The 21,422-nt window shown below is 31.7% G+C and overlaps 1 protein-coding gene across 2 annotated transcripts in view; it reads left to right on the top strand.

Annotated features, from left to right (window-relative positions):
• Bem46 (abhydrolase domain containing 13-like protein Bem46) overlaps positions 1-17,752 on the top strand; it is a 31,642-nt gene extending 13,890 nt beyond the window's left edge. The window contains exons 3-8 of one of the 2 annotated variants that reach the window (XM_076462754.1): positions 1,930-2,030; positions 4,113-4,366; positions 5,268-5,372; positions 8,659-8,766; positions 12,338-12,479; positions 17,218-17,752. In XM_076462754.1, coding sequence (XP_076318869.1) covers positions 1,930-2,030; positions 4,113-4,366; positions 5,268-5,372; positions 8,659-8,766; positions 12,338-12,424 — 655 coding nt within the window. In that variant the 3' untranslated portion in view covers positions 12,425-12,479; positions 17,218-17,752. Of the gene's footprint in view, positions 1-1,929; positions 2,031-4,112; positions 4,367-5,267; positions 5,373-8,658; positions 8,767-12,337; positions 12,480-13,219 lie in introns of both variants that reach the window. The other variant, XM_076462755.1, reaches the window with a different exon arrangement.
• The last annotated feature ends 3,670 nt before the right edge of the window (positions 17,753-21,422 follow it).

The following is a 21,422-nucleotide window of genomic DNA, read 5'->3' as shown; positions in this document are numbered from 1 at the left end:
CAGTTATCACATTGTATTTTATAAATAAAGTAGTTATCACATTGTATTTTATAAATAATATTGGTGTGGTGTTTGTCAGTGTAGTTTTTTACATTGTATAGACCTAAGTTTTGTGCCTGATTTTTGAATAAATTTGGTATTAACTGGAATGTCATATTTTCTTACTAGTTTTTGCCAAATGTTCGTTATTTTGCTGCTGATGTTGGGAATATATGGTATGCAGCAATATATGGTTTTCTGATTTTTTGAATCGTGCGTACCATATATGGTGTGAGCCAACCAAGCTAGTTAGCTAAAGCAAGGTGTGATAATATCAACTCGGAATTAATTTGCTCATCATGGACCTAGATCGTCAGTAAAATACTCAGTTCTAGACTGAATTTAAGAATCAGTATTGCTTGTAAGTTTGTAAAATTCTTGTATATAAAACCATCATTTGTAATAACTGTTGTGATAAATTGTAATTTTGTTTGTATATCAATCTTGTTGGCAAATATCATAAATTTGATACATATTAGCATCTAATTAACTTATAAATTCAAGTTAAAATATTTGGCTATTTGAAATCTTATTGCCTAGTATATGTAATATAATAAATCAGAGGCTCACCTGAGATAAATTATAATGTGTAACAGTAAATGCAAGTTACCTTTCCTCTAATTAGCCATTCAAGAGAGAGAAAAAAAAAGATGGTGGTAGGATGTGGCTAGACAGTTGTCTTCTCTTTAGTCATCAGTCCAAAAATGAATAAATGTAGTTGCCAGCAGGTGCTGCCATCTTGTTGTCTTTCATCTGGTTAGCAATACAAGAGAGAAAAAATATCAGTGGCACAAAAACATTTAAAGAAAAATACCATGTATGTTGTGATTAGTTTAACTGGTCAGTATTGGATTTTATATGTACCTTAAGTAGAAAATGAGTAATTTATTAAATTGTTTTTGGTTAGTTCTTTATACCAATTGTTGTAAACAAGCAAAAATATAAAATGTGTCTCTCTTATACAAAGTTTTGACTTAATCAATTGTGAAATACATAAAAACAGGATCGATAAATGTATTGAGTGAACTTACACCATTCATATTCTGTTGTATGTATGTATGTGTAGTTTAAATTTTTGTTTCCATGTTGTTTGTTATAAGTATTAAAAGTGTCTTTCTATTCTTATTTTTAAGATGTGATGACTGGTATACTGTGTACCTGTCATATTTTGGTTAACTGAAACCAAAATATTGTACTTTTTACACATTGCAATAATTATATTAATCTTATAATAAAATATTTAAGAAATGTTGATGTAGAATGATTCTGCATTAAGTTGTGTGACAGTGGTTGTAATAAAAAGAATATTTTGTTTGAAGGTAAATTTTAAAACTTGTTTCACTGAAGTGAAGGTTTTGGTTACCACAAATTTCAAGAATAGTAAGTTGCATTAGTATTTATAAAATAAACCAAATATCAGTTAATTCCACTTACTTTAATAGATGTTTCTATACTTTATCCATTTTAGTTTCTGTTTTTTCTAATATCTGTTTTATATGTCTGTTACTTATATATGCACATTAAAGATGATAAAGGAAAATATAATGAAGTTTACAGGAATATCCAGATTTTGATTCTCATAAATTTCTAAGAAATTAGATTAAAACGGAATTCTAGTCTGAATTAACACTCTAATACGTGTTAAACGTTTTAAGGATATTTTATGCAGTGTTGACATGGTAAGGTTTTCACTTTAATGGAATTTTCATGATGTTTATGAAATGGGACATTAATTTTGTTTCTGTGTTGAAGCTTCTTTAAGTTGAAACCTTCAACCTAAATAAGGTATTGATCTCGGTATAGAATCTGAAATAGGCAGGAGCATTGACTATTAAAGCCATAAGTCTATTTGAATCAACTGTTGTTAATCCATGTATTTGCCTCTAATAGGTTGGCCAATGTACGAGGCTTATATCATTCCTGTGGGTGTAATGTGTTACTAGTGGAGTACAGAGGATATGGCCATAGTGATGGAACTCCTAGTGAAGAAGGTAAAACAAACTAAAGCATAATATTACCATTTTTATTATCCTTATGTGTGTGTGTGTGTGTTTTGAAGCTGATTTAGAAATGTTTACACTTTTAGAATTTCTGTAGTATCATTGTCAATGTTGAAAGTACCAGGAAATGATTTTAAAATGAAATTTTATAAAATAAACTTTACCAGTTAAATCTGTGTGTACTTGGCTTATCTTTATATAGGATTATACTCAAAAGTATGTTTATTACGTGACTAAAGTAAACATTATGGTGAATTCTGAATGTACAATTTGTCAAACTATATACATAACCTGAAAAATTATATATAAATTGCACAATATATGTTCAACATTTAATTTCTTTGATGCTATCAAATGCTGTGAGGAGCAATGGTATGTTAATTTATTTTTTTTTTAAATAACGGTTATTAATATGCAAGTTCAAAGCCAAGAGTGTGTTTATAATGGAACAGTATCTTGTGTCAGTAAGTTTCTTAATAACTAGAGGACTATAACAGAAATTATCCATCTTAGGCCATTTTTAATTTTCTACACGAGTTATATTCATCATGTTATTTATTCCCACATGCAGTTGTAATTCATTCCACAGTAAACTGCATATTTTTCTGCAATTACAAGGATTTATACAAGTGCTTGAAAACTTGGAAAGTCTTGGAAAACTGCTTTAACAAAATACACTCTTGTAATATCCTGGAAAATTGACCTGTTCTTGTAGGGTAATGGAAAGTCATTATTACAGACCTTTTGAGCGAATGTTTGAGTATAGGTAACTGGCAGATAAGGTGAACAACTATTCCATAGGCTATCCAGGCATGTTTCCAACTGTTTCACTTCACTCACAATAAAGGTTGTAAAGATGAGTGAAATGTATCAATATAGCATTCAGATGAACTGGTTTCATGTCATTGCAGTGCACTTTGTGATTCCAAAACATACTACCATTACCTTTGTGCACACAGAAGCTATTTCTTGCATGCCTTCCTTTGAGGTATTGCACACGCCGTGACTATGTTCTACTCAAGACGTGATTTGATGTGTCACATTCCCCACGTGCTTGAGTTTTAGTTGTAATCTGTAGGCTTACCATCATCTTCTGACTCATCTGTCTAATCTTATTATTATAATCCATTCAGATAACTCTTTTTCTGTTTTTTCATATCCTGACAATAAGAGCACTCACTCTCAGAATCGGAGATTCTCACTTTGGACTTTTTTTTTCTTTTGAGCTCATAACTGCCACATTCAGTTGTTGTTTTATATTGTATCATACATTCAAGCCCTGATGATGGATCAGCTGTCTCATATAGCTCTGTACCTTCTCACAGAGTATTTTCTATGCTCCTTACTTCCACTGTTTTTGTATCCAGTCCCACAGTGTATATTTCAGGCTGTTTTTCTATTTCTGGTCTGGTTTATCTTCCTTTTCTCTCTTGCACTAACCATAAATATTTCTTTCTTTGCTTCCTGTCACACTATTTACAGCAGAAATAAATTCATCTTCTTTCCCTCATTGCTATAAACTGTGGTTTAGCTTCGAAAGATGATTGGATGCTTTATTCGTTCATCTTTCCCTCCCTTTCTTCTCAGTATGGTCATTCTGATTCAGCTTGTCTCCTTTGTTCTGTATAAATTATAGGGAATGTGGGGGGAAAAAACATTTGCAGTTTATTTTTTGTATCATAAATGTTAAGCCTGCTGGTTTCTAATAATTATGGATCGTAGCATGACACTGTTTTTTTGGTCGTGGAAATGATAACATATTTGAGTATAAAAAGTGTTCATGTTTGAAAGTCCTTAATTTCACTTGGAAAAATAGTATACGAGCTATTGAATGTCTTGAATAAGATAATGGGAAACAAGTAATTCTTATTAACTGTTATATAATAAGCAAAATATGTTTGTTTATCATCACATTGGTTTAATTCATATTTGATTCAAATGAAAACACAATTGTCCAGTACATTTATACATAAAACTGTGTAAAAAACCAACAACATTAGAAATGTTTATAAGTGGTTTATCAGTATTTTTTGGTTGAACTGTGTCACATTTTTTATGCATGTGATTTTTCAGGGCTGTATTTCGATGCTCAGGCTGGATTAAAGTTTCTACTTCAGTATCCTGGAATAGACCGATCCAAGATAATCGTATTTGGACGGTCTCTTGGAGGAGCAGTTGCAGTTGATTTGGCAAGCCGTCCTGAGTATGGTAAACATATTATGGCTTTAGTCCTGGAGAACACTTTCACCAGTATCCCTGACATTGGACGAGTGCTGTTTAATTGGAGGATTGTAAAATGTTTTCCCATGTGGTTTTTTAAAAATCAGGTATTGTATCATGGTTATTATCTATCATATAGTTCATTGTACTTTATTTTTAAACATATAATGGCTTTAGTCTTGGAGAACACTTTCATCAGTATCCCTGACATTGGACGAGTGCTGTTTAATTGGAGGATTGTAAAATGTTTCTCCATATGTTTTTTTTAAAATCAGGTATTGTATCATGATTATTATCTATCATATAGTGTTTTACTTACTGGACATAGCTTTTATTAAAGAATGAGTAGGTTTAAAAAATATTTAATTGTTTACATAAACATAGATAGTTTGACCAAATACAGCCAGTTTTTTAAGGCTTGAGAGCCAAGAGATATAATTTGCAACAATGAAGAACCAGAACTTTTGAAAGTACTAGTATATAAGAGTTCTTTTTATTATTTTCTCTTCTGAATTTAATTACAGTAGTAGAACTGTCTCTTGATTAGCTGTGCTGTTCTGCCAGCAAAGAAAAATAAAACTAATCAAAATAATTATTGTCACACCAGAAAGTACAGATACTCAACAGAGCCACACTGCAACCACTTTAGAGTTGCATTCAATTTCAAAACTCTGGCTCTCCAAATGTAAGCAAATGAATACAAAACTATATTAAAAAAAACAATTATTACTTTCAATTTGAGTATTAAATTACTGGTAACATAGATTCATTTATTTTATATGTTTTGCACAAACTAGAAATAAATCATTTAAAGTAAGTCTTGACTTTTTGTAAGCTCACTTTACAATTGATAATATAATACAGTTTTTTACTACTTTTGTAGAAACAAAATCTCTTTCAAAGCTCCAATGCAGTTATGAAACCCTAGAGTTTTTGAGAATTATTGTATTACTTGCTAGTTTTAATTTGTACTTGAATTGTAATACCTTTGTTTTGTCCTTGTTTTAGTTTCAATCTAAAGAGAAAATAAAAAAAGTACAACTTCCTACTTTATTTATCTCTGGATTGGCAGACTTTCTCATCCCTCCACATATGATACAAGAACTTTATAAAGTAAGTAAACCAATTTCTTCGCTTTAATCTAAAATTTTAATCTAAAAACCTTTTACTGCATTTTTTGCCTTTGTTCTTCAAGTGGAATATGGGAGTCTTTCCCACTTTCCAGTTCCAAGCTGCTGGGGTGGTGGACCTTGGATGTATTCTCCTGAATGTGATATATCACAAATAACTAAGTATATAACTCCACTAATGAAGGTGCTCCATCCCTATGTGGTGCACTCTGAGAGTTCATGTTTCATTCAGCTTCCATGACTATTTGGAGGATGTAGTTACATATGATTTTAAGAGCAATTCACTTCTATGCAATGGTATCTGGATATATGTAATGCACTCCAATGCTATACAGTCCTGTCCAAGAAGAGGATGCTGCTTTGGAGTAGATCTGTCACATTGCACTTCACAACTTACTGTTCCTGGGAACAGGTTTTGGATTTAACTATTTTGGCACGGTTGGCAATTTCAGTTGACTTGAAGACTCAGTGTGGAAGGCGACCTTCCTTTATTCCTGTTATTCTTATTATTGAATTTAACATATATAGTATTGGGTACAATCGCTGAATATTTCAGGGACTTCTGTTGAGTTATTGCCAAGATATCATTCTTTTAGTACTGATACTGTAATTAGTTGAAGTATCAAACACACATATTCAGCACCAAAAGGGTTAAACCAGGACCAATTAATACAAGTCCTCTCATGTGTTTCCTGTTACTGTTGTTATTCATATGTTGGGTTCCCAGATCTATGGTTTGTTGTAGATTGTGCACACAAGCTCATTGTGCAGATTGAATTGTACAGTACGTTCTACAGAATTTGAGGTGAAGACAGTGTGGACTTTCTTCCTACCAAGAATTGAAGGATATGCTCCCAGTACCACCTGGTTTTGAACAGGAACTGACAAGCTATGTATGGTTTGCTGGACCATAGCCACTCTAACTCGGAACATATCCAGTTTCATTTCCCCCCACATTACTGTCTGTAGAGGAGTCATCAATGGCCTCTATTCATTAGGATTTAGAGTATGTTCTCACACGATTTGGATTTCAATCCAACCATTTTTTCTTTCTTTTGGTAGCACTCCTCCCTTTTTTGTCTGTATCTGCAACTCCTCTTTATACGCTGGGCAAAAAGTGGCACAAAAGTAGTGTGGTCTTCCACAGATGGTTCTTTACTAAGAGGATTATCAGTATCGTGTATTCTTTAGATACTCTTAAGGGGTTCTTCTTATCATTCACACTTACCTCCACTCAAACTTCCCACCCTTCATTTTCTGCTGAAAACTGTTGCTTCTTCTGCCAAAACTAGGAGTTTGGTAGAATCAAATTGACAGAGCCATATGTATTAGGAGGTTGTGTTATGCTCCTGTTGGTGGATGGTTGTTGCATGACAATTTCCATGCAAGACACAAAGAAACCATAATATCATGGGGTAGTGCAAGTGTAGGATTTGTGTTATGCTAAAAAGTTTTTGCATATTTTGGGCAGCAGTATGTATGTTAAATTAGTGCAGCATTTTTTATTTTAATTCTAATTTTGTTACAGTTTGTTTTTGATTATAACAAATTTAATATGTAGTCAGAGGTTTGGATTTGCTGTTTTTAATGCAGTCCTTCCTTTTGATTTTGTTGTAATTTAATTTACTTAACTCTATCAGCATTAATTTTCTTTAAAAATATGTGAATGGAAATATATTTTCAATATAGGAAAATTATAACTTTCTTTACTTTGTTTTTTTAGCAAAATATGGCACTTTTAGCATCGTAGGAGGAAGGTGTTTATTTTTAAACAAAATGGTGGACACTTTGTCCTTGTTACTTGAAAAGTATGTTTTACTGATTTTAAGTTGCCCACTATTTCTCGTCATTAGTTGTTATTTGGTGATGTAATTGCCCATATTTCAGTGTGCTATGGGTGAAATTCAATATGTTGCTAAGAAAAATGGTGTTTGGGAACGACTGCTATAATTCAAACCTAATTTTTTTGTCTAACTCTCGCTAAAAAGCATTTATTATAATTTTATTCTTCATATGAATTATGAAGTTGAAGTGTGATAGGAAAATGTTTTTTTTTTTGTTTTTTTAACAAGATAAGATTGGTAAATTATTTGACCATATCAAGGCCCATTATGCCAACAAATCCACTGTTTTGTGCCTAGTTTGCCTTATACCTATATCAATCTTGAATGGGCAAAGAAAATCACTGAAAATAATTGTAAACAAATAAATAGATATTAGTAATTATAAAATGAAGTTTTAAAACTTGTTACATACATTGGTTATAATTTGGGCATAGTGGAAGACATTTTTATACTGTGCCAATAATTGTAAGCACAGTATAACTGTTTGCATTGTTGTTGTTTTTTAAAGTTTACAGTTTTAAAAATATAGGAAGGCATACAAAATCAGTATCTAAAGTGTACAACAAACCTAAGCATTGTTAATAATTTATTTAAAAACATGCCATAATAAAATATTTTCAGAAATTTCAGAGCTGCAAATTCATACAAGTATCAGATATGAAAATTGGATATTATGCCCATTTTTTAGATATTTTATTTACAGAAGTTACGTTATGTATAGAAGATAATACTGATGTCTCAAACTACAATATCAACTTGTACTTTCACAGTGCAATAAAACAAATCATAGTGCAGATGCATTAAGTCAAAACATATTGGTTTCATAGAGTTAAACAACTTATTAACATATAAACTTAATAGATCTTAGTTTTCCCTTCTTTAGTTAATGAGAATGAATTCTCATTATTAGAAAACCCTGTGTAATATACCTGGGTGGTTTGAGTGATTTAAAAAATGCCTTACTATTAGCAACACTCAAGGTGACCAGTGTTTCATTGTGTCTTATTGAATTCCTGGAGTTGTAGATGCTGGTATTCATTGGCTACACCAGTATCTTCATGTTAATGCTGGCTGTACTGAACCTTTTTTTACAATTAATGAGTAGCAACAAAACATAATTCTTATTTAATATTCCAAACCATAACATGAAATGTTGTTGTAAGTCTACTTAGTTGTAACAACCATATAAATATTTGCTAAAACTATTTTTCTTTCTCCTTTCTGTAATTTTGCAAGTATTTGTTCCTCTAACAACTTCGTTATAACAAGAAGTCAGTTTACTAAATGTGTCACGAATTTATAAGTGTTCTGGTATATATTCCTTATCTGACCTCGTGTGTATATTCATAACCATTATATAATTCTCTAGATTAAAACCATTTTGTGCATAATAAAGTATGCTCTCTCTTTTTCCTTTTCCTAAAGAACTCGAGAAGTCCAGTGAAAAGACTCGCCACTTTTGAATCGGGGACCCACAATGAAACTTGGCAGTGTAGTGGTTATTACAGAACATTAAACTTATTTTTTGATGATGTAAGTTTAAGAAATGTAGAATTTATTTTGAAGATGATGACATAACACTTGTGGAACTAGATTCAGATGCATAAAGTTAAAGGTTTTACTCGTGAAAAAAAAATATTTATTGAAAATACTAAAGTTGGTTTTTGTTTTCTTGAATAAATTAAGTTTGATTTGTTTTTTTTCTAATATTATTTGTTAATACTCTGTATTTCTACTTTAAACCGTTTTTTTCTATACACAAATAATAAAGAAGTAAAAATTAATTTAGATATAGTGTTCCATAAAACCACAAATTAATCAAATTAAAAGTTCAGTCCTTCTTTAATATTCATGTACACGTATCATTTAGTGCTTGGTAATAATAAATTCTGTAGTAAAGGTAAGTTCGAATATGAACCATTTAGTATTATTTCATACTTGCTCTACTTTCTCCTTTGATTACTTTCTTTACATACAGTTTTAAAATGTAATGTTTTGGTGCAGACTCGTATGACATAATGTAGGCCTAATCAATTTACAGAATGGAAAACCCATTTTTATGTTTCTTGATAAAAACCCTTGCTATTCTTTACAAAGTAGTCATCAGTTGAGTACTATAATCAACATACATGATCAGCACCTGGTAAATACAAGATACCATGTTAGTCAGGGAGATAATCTTCTAGTCAAGATAATATAAACATAACTGACACACCAAGTGAAATAAATAGGTAGATTCACTTTGTAACATTATTATAACTGATTGACTTTTTTTTCGTGGATTCACTAAACTGACTCATTTTACCAAACAATGAAGTTTTAGTATTTTAATAAATAAGTAGAGGAAGTTGAATATATACCTCATCCATGTTAGAAATGACTGAGAAGCAGCTGGAATTGCTAACATAATAATCTAGGTCTTGGAAGTACAAAATAACACATGCTTAGCATTTACTTCTAGTGGTTTGAATTACTTTTTCAAACATTAAAAGTAGCAAATTGAATTTCAGTGTTGTATTTATTTTGCCATATTTTTTTGTTTTTTAAGTTGTAAGCAACTTGGGGCCTGTTTCTTGCAAAACTATGATTTGGTTGGAAAATTGTTGACAGAGAGACGGCTTGCTTCCAGTTATGTTACTACTCAGTTAAATGAAGTCCCAGTGGGAAGTACCTATATTTTACTTCACCTATTATATTTTCATGGACCTAAACAATATTCTTGTGTTAAGTAGTTAACACATTTCCATTGAGAAAATGCAGGCTGCCAAATTTTTAAAAATACAAAGAAATACGTTAAAGTTTCAATGTTATATGAATGCATCAAAGTAAAACAAATTGTCATTGGCAAATGGGCAAGTATATTTGTTTGTGGTTTTATTACAGAGTTGTTTCTAATCAAGCTTAACCCTTTTACTACAGGCTCGATATAACATACGTGAGTTTGTCTACGCACATGTACACATTAAGTATTTGCACTAAAACATTTGATGCAGTATGTGTATCTTTATAAAATTTCGTACACTTTTAGTTAAGAGTATGAATATTTTTATACAGAAAATTCAGTTTTAACGAAATATTTTTACTAAAGATTTGATTGTAAAAATAGAGTCTGTTTTATAACTAGTCTTGTTATATTTCATGTTATTATTAAAAAAATTATTCTTCATCCCAAAACTCTTAAAATATTATTTGTGTAATTTGTAAATACATTTCAAATGTTTGTTTTCAGTAAGACTTTATGTTATTTTGCTATACACTAACTATGTGGGGGTATGCCACATGACCAGCCTTGTTACCATCATAAACAAATCACGAAAGAAATATAAATTATGGTGTTTTTTCTCATGCTAGAATGATTACATATTATAACATGAAAATACAAACCTTTAGTCTAAGTAGCTTAAGTTTCATAACATTATATATGAACATATATATTTATTATTTTTATTATATTGACCTTCCAGTCATGTCTCCCTAACATTACATATCTTGCATTGATGCTATGCAAGAGCACTCTGGTCATGTATCCAGTGATATAAAACTGACCTTTTAGTCTTGCCTCTCTTAACTGTGTTTTAATTGACTGGTATTTTGTAACATACAGTAACATTTCAATTATTATACATTATATATATTACACTATGTAACAAAATTTTAACTTTTTCTTGTTCCTGGGCAAAAACTGTTATTTCCCAATTGCTTATGCCTATAGTAAATAGAAAATACCTATTTTTCTCTTCAAAATTTGCTTTTGTGACCTGGGAGCGTATAACAAAAGCATGGTGGGAGACTATATATGGGGGCTGATACGTGAAAGTGATTTACATTACAGTCACAAATCTCGAAAACTACTCACTTCTGATCATTTTTACTATAACTTTAGTATAAATACATGTAAATCTTGATTCATATGTTGTTTTATTCAGACCTTATGTAAATGAAAGTTTGCAAATTTGCCCGATTTTACATAGAAAATAGGTTAATTTCTATATTTCATTATCCAGGTCACAAAAGCAATGTTTGAAGGGAATGATGGCCATTTTCTGTACCTTTACAACATAAGCAATTAAAAAATAACACATACTATCTAGGAACAAAATTTGTGTTACATAGTTTTATTACTTTATAGAAATAAATTATTAAACTTATTTTTTTAAAATTTAGAACAATAAATCAAGAAGAAAACAGTTAACTTTTCTTACTACAACCTTTGTACTTGGTTGTTGCTTGACATAGGTTGCTAAGCCTTTTAAAATTTTGCATGTGGAGGATATCAAACAATTTTCTTTTTAAGTTTTATATTAAATGAATCAATATATATATATGAATAACCAAACAATCATCATAAATAACTGCACTGATACCATAGAATTCCACTATAATTTATTACGCTTAGTAACAGAGTTTTTTTCAATATTTTATAAAATATGAAACACTTGCTAACTAAAGACACATTCCTACCTCCTTGAAAACTTGGATCCAAAGAAGGTGAAAGCCTTTTCAAAGATTAAAATAGTGGGAAAAACCACTCTGAGGGCATTTTCAGTTGTTGATTTGCTACTTACCTGTCTTATACTATAGTAAGGGTATATAAAGGACCATTTAAAAAAATGGTCAGAGTTCAACAGGACCATCATATTTGATTCAGTACATAAGCATTATCTTGGCAAAATAAAAATATGCGAGGTTCTTATTCCGTATTATAGCTTGTGAATATTAGTAATTTGAGTTCCTAAGTTGTACAAAATTATAGATTTAGTATTTTTACATCACGAACACCTGATTTTGAACAGCACTGCATTCAACATACCACCTGACTCACTAAAATCTATATTTAAATGTGTTCTTTTAATAGTTACTTTTAAATTATGAAATTAAGTCATATGTAATATTAAAGTTTGAATTTATAAAATAGTTATTCCATATAATTTTGTATGCAAGGCAACAAATGAGATGACATGACATGGCCTTTGAATCCTGACCCGTTGAGAAAGGGTTGAGTGAAGGTGTTGTCTTATTTTAAGATATATAAAAGTAGGGTAAGGGATATACTTCAGTATATCATCATCATGGTTTAACACAAGATTTTGTTATAACAACACAGGTTATGGTGTTAAGACATCAACAAGGTGATTCCTGCCAGTGGCCTGCACAGGATGTTTGTGTTCATGTTCCAGCTGAGGTGTTATGATGGCTTGAGATGATGATCATTAAACACTTGATTATTTATATATAATAAAAATTAGGTAAGAATATGTGTATTTGCATGTTTATATAACTTATAAAATGAGTCATAAACTATGATAACTGAAATAATTTTAAACCATTGCATTTGAAAAAACAAATTTAATACGATATTTAATTTAAACAGAATTAATAGTATGTATTATAGTATATATAATACAATTATTATTCAGCCATTATTGGTTTAAAATGAGTTTTCTGATACCATTAATTATCATCTCTCTTTTGACTACCTCTGTGCAGTTTCTTCAATGTGAATGTGGAATATTTCTTGCTTTAAAATGGAAGTGAAATGATAAACACCATTTTAATTTCATATGTAATTCTACATTTATATATGATTTTTATAATGAAATATTCTATTAATTTTATTATTACTATTAAGTTTTAAATTCTGATGTTTGTCACACAATAAATTGAAAACAAAACAAAATAACTGTTTAGTAATGTGTGCTACAAAATGTATACCTAGACAGGACTTGTTCACATGTTATCTATAAAATTTTCTTTAATCCGAAGCTATAACCTTAAACCCAATAAATTTATGAGATTTTAAATCCAGACATTTGTAGGGTAGACTTTACTTATTCAGAATATTGCATATTATCTGATGAAGCCTGTAAATTTGCTGGTCTTTAAATAAGACTCATCTCAAAAATAAAATAAAAAGTGTTTTTATATTTTGCTTCTTCCTCCATCATATTGACTGCATTTACATTTTTTATTGTCCTGCCATTTTCAGATGGCTAGGGTGCTCAACTCATAATGTGAGGGTCACAAGTTTAAACACCCATCACACCAAGTATGCCTGCCCTTTAAGCCATGGATGGTGTTATAATGTGATAGTTAATCCCACTGTTCATTGGTAAAAGAGTAACTCTAGAGTCAGCATGGGTGGTGATGACTAGCTGCCTTCCCTCTGGCCTTACATTACTAAATTAGGGATGGCTAGTGCAGCTTTATTTTAATTTATATTTACCAGTATATGTATACAGTATATACTTTACTGGTTCTAACATGTTTTCTTTGTTGAATTTCATTTGTAATCATATTATACTTTGAATATTTTCTAATTCATGTCATTACAATCCAGTGTACATACAATATTGGAAATTAATATGGAAACAGTGAATAAAAATTGCATTAAAATGCAAATATTATATGACTGATCTCCTTTCTATTGTATGAAAATGAACTGCACCAGATTAAGTCTTGTGTTGATAATTTACACTAAGATTAGCATTTATTCATCAAATCAAACAGTCCCCTACCATTATAATACTTTGAGAAATTCTCAACGGTAGTGTGGTGTATACATTTATGGCAAGAATGCCACATGTAGAAATCAAAGTTTTAACTGGTGAAGCCTATTTCATGTAACAGATTAAGGAGAAATTTCATGTTTCAGTAGGAGATGTACAGAAATTCCAAAGAGTTTTAATGAAACAAATACCATTAATGATAGAGATGATTGGGTGAAAAATGCTGAGACTTTTTTAAATGTGACATTAAGTAACTCAATGTTATGCATAATAATTAAGATTTGTTTGCACTTTGCAAGACGTGTAGTTTACTCGTAAAGAAAATTATTTTCACCATGGACCTTCTATTCAAGTAGAAATCATAGAGGTACAGATAGCTGAAAGGTGCTTTAAGATAAGGTTTTCTTTTTCTTTTTTTTGAATCAGTCATGAATGATGGTTATCGCAATAAGTTAATGACAGTCATAGTACATTAGTACTTTGCTTTTAGTTCTTGTTTAGTCATAGAAAAAATTCATTTCAACTGGTTGGGTTGAAATGATTCACAAGTGAAAAATAGATATACAGCCACATGTCTGCTCTTCCCAAGACTCAAGAGGTGTTTGAGAATAGAGTACAGAAAATGTCAGGCAGGGAGCAGCACCAGCTGAGTTGGAATAGCAACTTGAAAAAAATAAACATAGGTCATTCTGACCTCATCCTACCAGTTGATGGTTAAATCCTGATAAACTGAATGACAACAGGTTTTTGTTATATTTCTTGTATGGTTTAAGATGAAAGTAAATGGAAGTTAGTTACAGGTGAATGTTTAAATTCTGTTTTTAAAAATATCTTTTGTATAAAATACTCAAAGACAAAGATGTTCCACAGCCTCTTGAGACTGTATCAAGAGTTCTGTGGAGTTTCTCTACAGAGCTATATTTGATACTTGTGTAAGAAATGTGCCGTTTTGGACTCATTTTCTAAATGTCAATAAACTTTTACCTATTCTCTGTATAATATATAACTTTATATGTTATTTTAATTTTTAGTATCAAAATTCAATTTAATATTCACAGTTTTTATAAATCTGTTATCTGTATCATGCCAACATGCTATAAACTGATTGAAAAGGTTTGGAGTAATAGCTCTAAAGGGGATAAAGGCTTGACAGAATAAATGATAAGATACACAGACTGGTATCACAATATTTTTGTGATGACATCAATGACTTTCACATCTTGGACAGATTTTAAATCCTGTACTTGTTAACTGCAAATGTCACCATATCCAAGAATAATGTCCATCTCAAAATTTTGGTACCATTTTTTTATGTCTGTTATTTAATGATTTTACTAGATTTAAGCCAATTTGTAATTATATTCAATCACTTGTATAAATATTCAAACATTTCAGTTCTGTTTATCTTTATGTGTCACCTTTTTATGTTTTACTTCTGTTTCTCTTAATTTTGGTTTTATTTTTAGTCTAAAATCATTAGTTGTGCTTCTGTTAGTCAATTTCCTTTATATTTACACTTATCTGCATATTTTCCCATACTATCAAGTGATGTTTCATAATTGGTTTGATAAGCCTTCAGTAATTTTTATTCCGTACTTTAAATTATTAAAATTTCTAATTATGTTCTTATTATCTGATTAATTCAGCCTCTAATTAATTTTGAATTGTTTTGCCATACTTGTAATGATAATAATATAAGTAAAATTTTACTATGTGCTATTTTAAATTTATCAGAACAAAACACCAATAGAATCAAAGGTTTTATAATGAATTATGTCAACTGCATTATTCACAGGAACCAAAGGGTAATGAGGTTTGTTCAAATTTTTATATATTGTTTTCAAGTTTAGTATGCTTACTCTAGAAGCTTATACTAATCTTAAATTCAGTTTTCTAGTTTATTCATCAATGATTCCATAGGCTTTTATGAGACATGACTCAAATTCTGCAAACCAAAAGCCAATATTTAATTGTTTAGAAAAGTTGGGATGTTTTTATTGGTATGAATTTTTCAGTGTGCAAGCTCTTAGAAACCAATTAACTGAAACTGAAATTTGCAGAGATGTCATACTGTTTCAGGCAGGCTGGCTCCAGACTGAGGTGGCAAAGGTCTTGAAGGTATCACAATCTATGGCCAGTAGATTGTGGCTCAAATATCAGCTTAGTGGAAGATATGCTAGGAGCCAAGCAGGAATCACTGAAAAGTTATAGATGCAGCAGATGATGAATATATATGAAATTTGGTCCTTAAAAACCACACTGGCAATGCTTGGAACCTCAGGATTGAGATTCAACAAGCCATTGTAGTGCATGTATCATGCTTATTGGCCAAGATCATGCTCCATCAGTGCAAGCTCAGGTCCAGGATACCAGTTAGAACCCCAAGGTGCCAAACAGCTTGGCTGGCAATTGCCCAGGAACTTCTTGCTAGGATCCTTCACCTGTATTGTTTCCAGATGAGAGCAAGTACTGTTAAGTGATAAACAGGTGAGGGTCTGGAGCCGTGAAGGACAGAGTGACATTCAGCCTGTAATGTTGCCCACCATGTGATGCCTTTGGAGATGACCCAGTTATGATCTGGGGTAGCATCTGCATGCAGGGTGGTACAGACCTCTTTCTGGTGGATTGAGGATCTTTGTCTACAAGATGTTATATGGATTCATCATTTTACTGGTGCTGTCAGAGATGAATTTGTATATCAGTTGGATGATGCATGTCTTCATGCCACCAGCATCATGCTGCAATTTTCAGGATGAAGGAACATAGGCACTGGACTGGCCTGCAAAGTCACTGGATCTAAATCTGGTTCAGCAGCTGTTGGACTTCTTATGGAGAGCAAAACAAACAATCTCTCTCATCCACAAGTTAACTGTCCTGTCCTGGCAATCCATCTGAAATGTCATCAGCTATGTGCAGAGAGGTCATAAACAGTAGAGGAGAACATATCAGTTAGTGAAAACTCATTTGATTAAGTTTGTTCATCTTTATATTTTACATGTTCTTAGATATCTGTGCAAAGAACTATTTGGCATTTTTCACTAAGGTTTTTTTGTTGTTGTTATTTGTAAATGAAATGTTTAAACTTGATGTTTGTAAAAAACAAGTTTCATCAATATTGAGCATCTCTTTGGTTTTTCTTCACATTTTGAAAAATTCACATCATTGTCCTTTAGTGAGTGGTTCTTGTTACTTTTTCATGTATTAAATGAATTTATTTGTCTAACTTTCAACTAAATCCACCCATAACGTCATAGTAAATATAAAACAAAGGAGGCAGGAACTTTTATGGGAAAGAATAGTTGAAAAAAAAAGTTCCAAATTTTATGAAAATCACTATTTATAATAAAACTTTCTCTAATAGTTATGGAGTTTTAGCTGAATAGTCACTGCATGAAACTTGTTTTTGTAATAAACTGTAAACTGTGGTAGAAGTGAATTGTACTTGCTTACCAAATTCGTTTTCTTTTGTTCTTACTAGGATATACCATCAGGGACTTCAAAGGCCAAAGAAGTTATAAAAAAAAAAGTTGTCATATAATTTGACTGTTTTTCTTAACCTAAATATATATTATGTATATTTGGAAACACTACTGCCAATAATAGAATTAGAATTTAAGAATAAAAAAAATTCTAAAGAGGTTTTTTTTTGTTTGTTTGTTTTTATCCATGCTAATGCACTTTGGTTTCCATATGAAACATTTAGTTTGTAAAACATAACTTGTAAAAAGGGTGGAACCATTGCAATGGATCTATGAAGAATACATTGCTAGAAAGAATTAATAATATATCATAGTGGTTTTTTAGTACTGTTTCTTTCTGTTTTATCTGGGATATAATGTGGAATGATTTAGAATATTGTATTTGTCATAATGTTATACTTTATTCTGAAAAGAGTACAAACACAGAAGAATCGAGTTTTGTCTCTAAAGAATTTTTAAGGTAAATCTAGTAATTCCAAATTTATTTTTGTGCACACATAGCAGCATTTTAAATAAAGTACATTTGATCTCTTCTCTTTTGAGCTGTTATTCTTTAGTCAATATGTACAACGATAACACTCAGTAGGGCTGTCTCAATGGAACTACAAGGTGTCACCAGTGACTATCAGACATTGTTACTTTGTCTTATTTCTGTTCTGACAGATCTATGATGATGGAAATTCAGTTGCTTCCTGTAGATGTTTCATATTCATCATTCTTTCTTGTGCCATGATCTCTAGGTTGTTTTTTTTCAAATAAAATGACCATGGTTTGAGGTGCAAACTCAACCTAAATTGGTAGAACACAGCAGTTTCATCCACCATCCTCAAACTGATTCTGCAGATCATTGTAGCTTGTCAACTTTGGTGTGAGTACTTTCCTCCTGAATTCTGATCATAGCACCATGTCGAGGTGCTACGTAATGAGAGAAGTTGTGCTCGGGAAGATAGGGGCCAATGTAAGGTCAGTCTTTATTTGCCACTCTTCACTTGACTGAAGGAGCATAATGGGAGTGCTTAGCTACTGGTATTGTCTGGGCTATTCTTCCTTCTAAAACTGTATGAACTGTTTCCTTTGTAGTCCATCTTTATTGACTTTCCACTGCACATAGCCCTTGGGTGTATCTCCATAATCAGTTTTAAAGCTGCCAGGGCATGTTACTATGTGCCCACAAGACATGGGCATCTGATTCATCCATCTTCAACTTCAAGAGGTTTGTTAGTGTTGGGTATAAGATTATCTCACATCTCTCTTGGCTGTCATTTCTTATTTTGTCTACTCCAACCCTTAATGTGACTTGGGGATTACCTGAGCCATTGTTTTCTCCTCCTAATCCATCCAGAGCTCCTCCATCATCACCTTAGATCTTTTTCTATTATCTTGCTTAGATCACTACTGATTTTCTTGTCATGTAACACAACATTGACAGTCTTCTTCAGTTACAACATAGTCCACCTCCACAGCTGATCTAAAACCTTCTACTTTGAGACAGTGCAGCCATCTGGTTATATGTCCTTGTCTTAAGAGTAGCATATTATATACAATCCTATAATTACTTTGTCTCCACAGAGAGACACTGTTTTTCTATGGTTTATTTCTTCTTCCAGACTTATTTCAGTCAAATCCCATTCCATCAGTTTATCAATATGCTGAGGTACCTTTTTTCTTCTTTTTTTATTTTGGTCTTTTATGGATTTTATGGGGTGAAAGGTCAAATAACTCAAAAATATTTTTTTTAGCTCTTGTGCACTCATCTGTAGCAATCAAAATAATTGTCACAAATATAAATTTGTCTGTAACATGTAACATATAAAAAAGTTGGTTTTGCCCAATTTGAATTTTTTTATGGGGAACGGAGCTACAAAGAAAGCATAAATTGGGTGTTTTTTTTTGTTAGTTACTGAATCATATTTTGATGGATTTGATAAGAAGATGCTTTCCTACAGATCATAAACATTGACAAACAGAAACTGGTGGACTTTTCCACTTTTAGGAATTACAATGGGATCAAGAGACCATAAAAAGTGTAATTTTAGGGGTTTCTCGATAATTACATTGCTGTATTTCAGCCAATTTACATGCAATTTAGTACAAAGATATCTTCTTGCAGGTTAAAGAAGTAATTTTAACAATTTTGTATTTTTCTGGTGTCAAAATATGCTATGTTGGGATTGCTTCACAGAGACATGTTGTATTCATCCACAAACATTGGTGTGTTTAATTCATTTTGCACTTATCCATTAAAGGTGTCATCAGCAGCTACAATTTTGTGGAAGAACTGTGTGGGGTGATACTGTGTTGACTGGTTAAGGTTTTAGAGACACCAAGCTTCAGATCAAAAGAAAAATCTATTTCATACATTTAAAAGTGAAGTTGGAAGAGCAGAGTATACTGAAAACTTTAGATCTCATATTCTGGCAGGCTGATGTTGATGGTATGCAGTCCTTCAGTAACCTGCTTCTGAACTTTAATTCTCATTATCCAAGTCTGTGAGTGACAGAAAATGCTAACACTCAAGACTTAACAGTTTCTTCCTCACTGTGATGATCCTTTCATATCAGTCAGGCATGGCAGTGTGGTCAGGGCACTCAACTCGCAACCTTAGGGTTGCGGGTTCAAATCCCTATCCAACAAACATGTTCTCCCTTTCAGCTGTGGAAGTGTTATAATGTAATGGTTAATTTCACTATTAATTGGTAAAAGACTTGTCCAAGAGTTGGCAGTAGGTGGTGATGACTAGCAGCCTTCCTTCTAGTCGGACACTGCTAAATTAGGAACAGCTAGTGCAGTTAGCCTTTGAGTAGCTTCGTACAAAATTCAAAAACAAACAAAAAACAATCATTTAATTTCACTAACTGTAGAGCCATATCCATTGGTAGGGTCTTGCCATATCATAACCAAGTCTCTCTTCTTTCACCTGGCATGCTGTTGATTTTCCAATTCATGGCAACTTGATCCAGACAGCTTAAAAATCCTATCACACCAGATTTTTGGAAAGATATGTTAGCCTAGAAGTTTTAATACACGTAAAAAAAATGATAGATTTTAATGTATCTTTGAAGATCTTACCGACTTCATAAAAATACCTACAAACTAATCTGTTTAACAAACTGATTCAACTGATAAATCCAAGACTGCTTACTAATATAGCATGTAAAAAGTAAAATGATTCTGTTGTACTTATCACTGTTATTACTTTAAGTTTAGTAATTATCTTTATGACTATGACAATAATGAGGTTTTCTCAACTAATCTTTCATACAGTACCTTATCAGTCATGAGGAGTATTATAATATGACCATCAATACCACCATTCGTTGGTAAAGAGCAGCCCAAGAGTTGTAGTTGAGTGTTGCTGGCCAGTTGTCTTCTTAAATAGGGAACAGTAATAGACAAGTCTTAATAACTTTGTCATGAACATAGCAAACAGAAAAGTGACCAAAAATTAAATTCAACCAGAAAAGCTGGTTTTGTACACATATATATTAATGTAAAGGAAGCCAGTTACTGCATTTCAGTTTTATCAAATCCAAATCACCAAGAATTTAGTGACAGAAACTTGTTCAGTATTCTTCATGTTGTAAGTACTTTTACAGTGCAACAGTACACTAAGTCATGTTCTGAAAACGTGTGCAATATTTGTTTAACATGCAAAATACACTATAAATAATTCAAGCTCTTGGATATAATGAAAGTACAGAGGTTATGGTTAGATATTATTAGCATAAAGTTGTAAGGAAGCTTACACTTGCACACTCTTGTTGGTTTGAACATAAATGGTATCAGAACACACTTTCCAGTTATACAGCTTCAGAAGTTGGTCTGTTGACAGCATGTCAAACTTTAGCAACGAGTATTTTGATAGTCCTAGAATCAAGCATCCATTTAAGTGTGTGTGTTTTCTTATAGCAAAGCCACATTGGGCTATCTGCTCAGCCCACCGAGGGAAATCGAACCCCTGATTTTAGCGTTGTAAATCCATAGTCTTACCGCTGTACCAGAGGGGAACTCCATTTAAGTAAGCCCTATTTTTAAACATTCTGTTTATGACCATTCTTAAAATCTGGAATTACAGATTGGGAGTCTACGTGTATCCAATCAGCATTTTAAAATATTACCAAACTGCTTGTGGGTCCATGTTGATGTGGGTTAGGTGGTCACTTATAGTCTATAACTTACATAAAACAAATATACTGCCAATGTT

This window comes from Tachypleus tridentatus, chromosome 10 (genome assembly GCF_004210375.1).
Source record: "Tachypleus tridentatus isolate NWPU-2018 chromosome 10, ASM421037v1, whole genome shotgun sequence".
Classification (NCBI taxonomy): domain Eukaryota; kingdom Metazoa; phylum Arthropoda; class Merostomata; order Xiphosura; family Limulidae; genus Tachypleus; species Tachypleus tridentatus.
The sequence above is the reverse complement of the archived record's forward strand: the minus strand, read 5'-3'. Positions and strand labels throughout refer to the sequence as shown.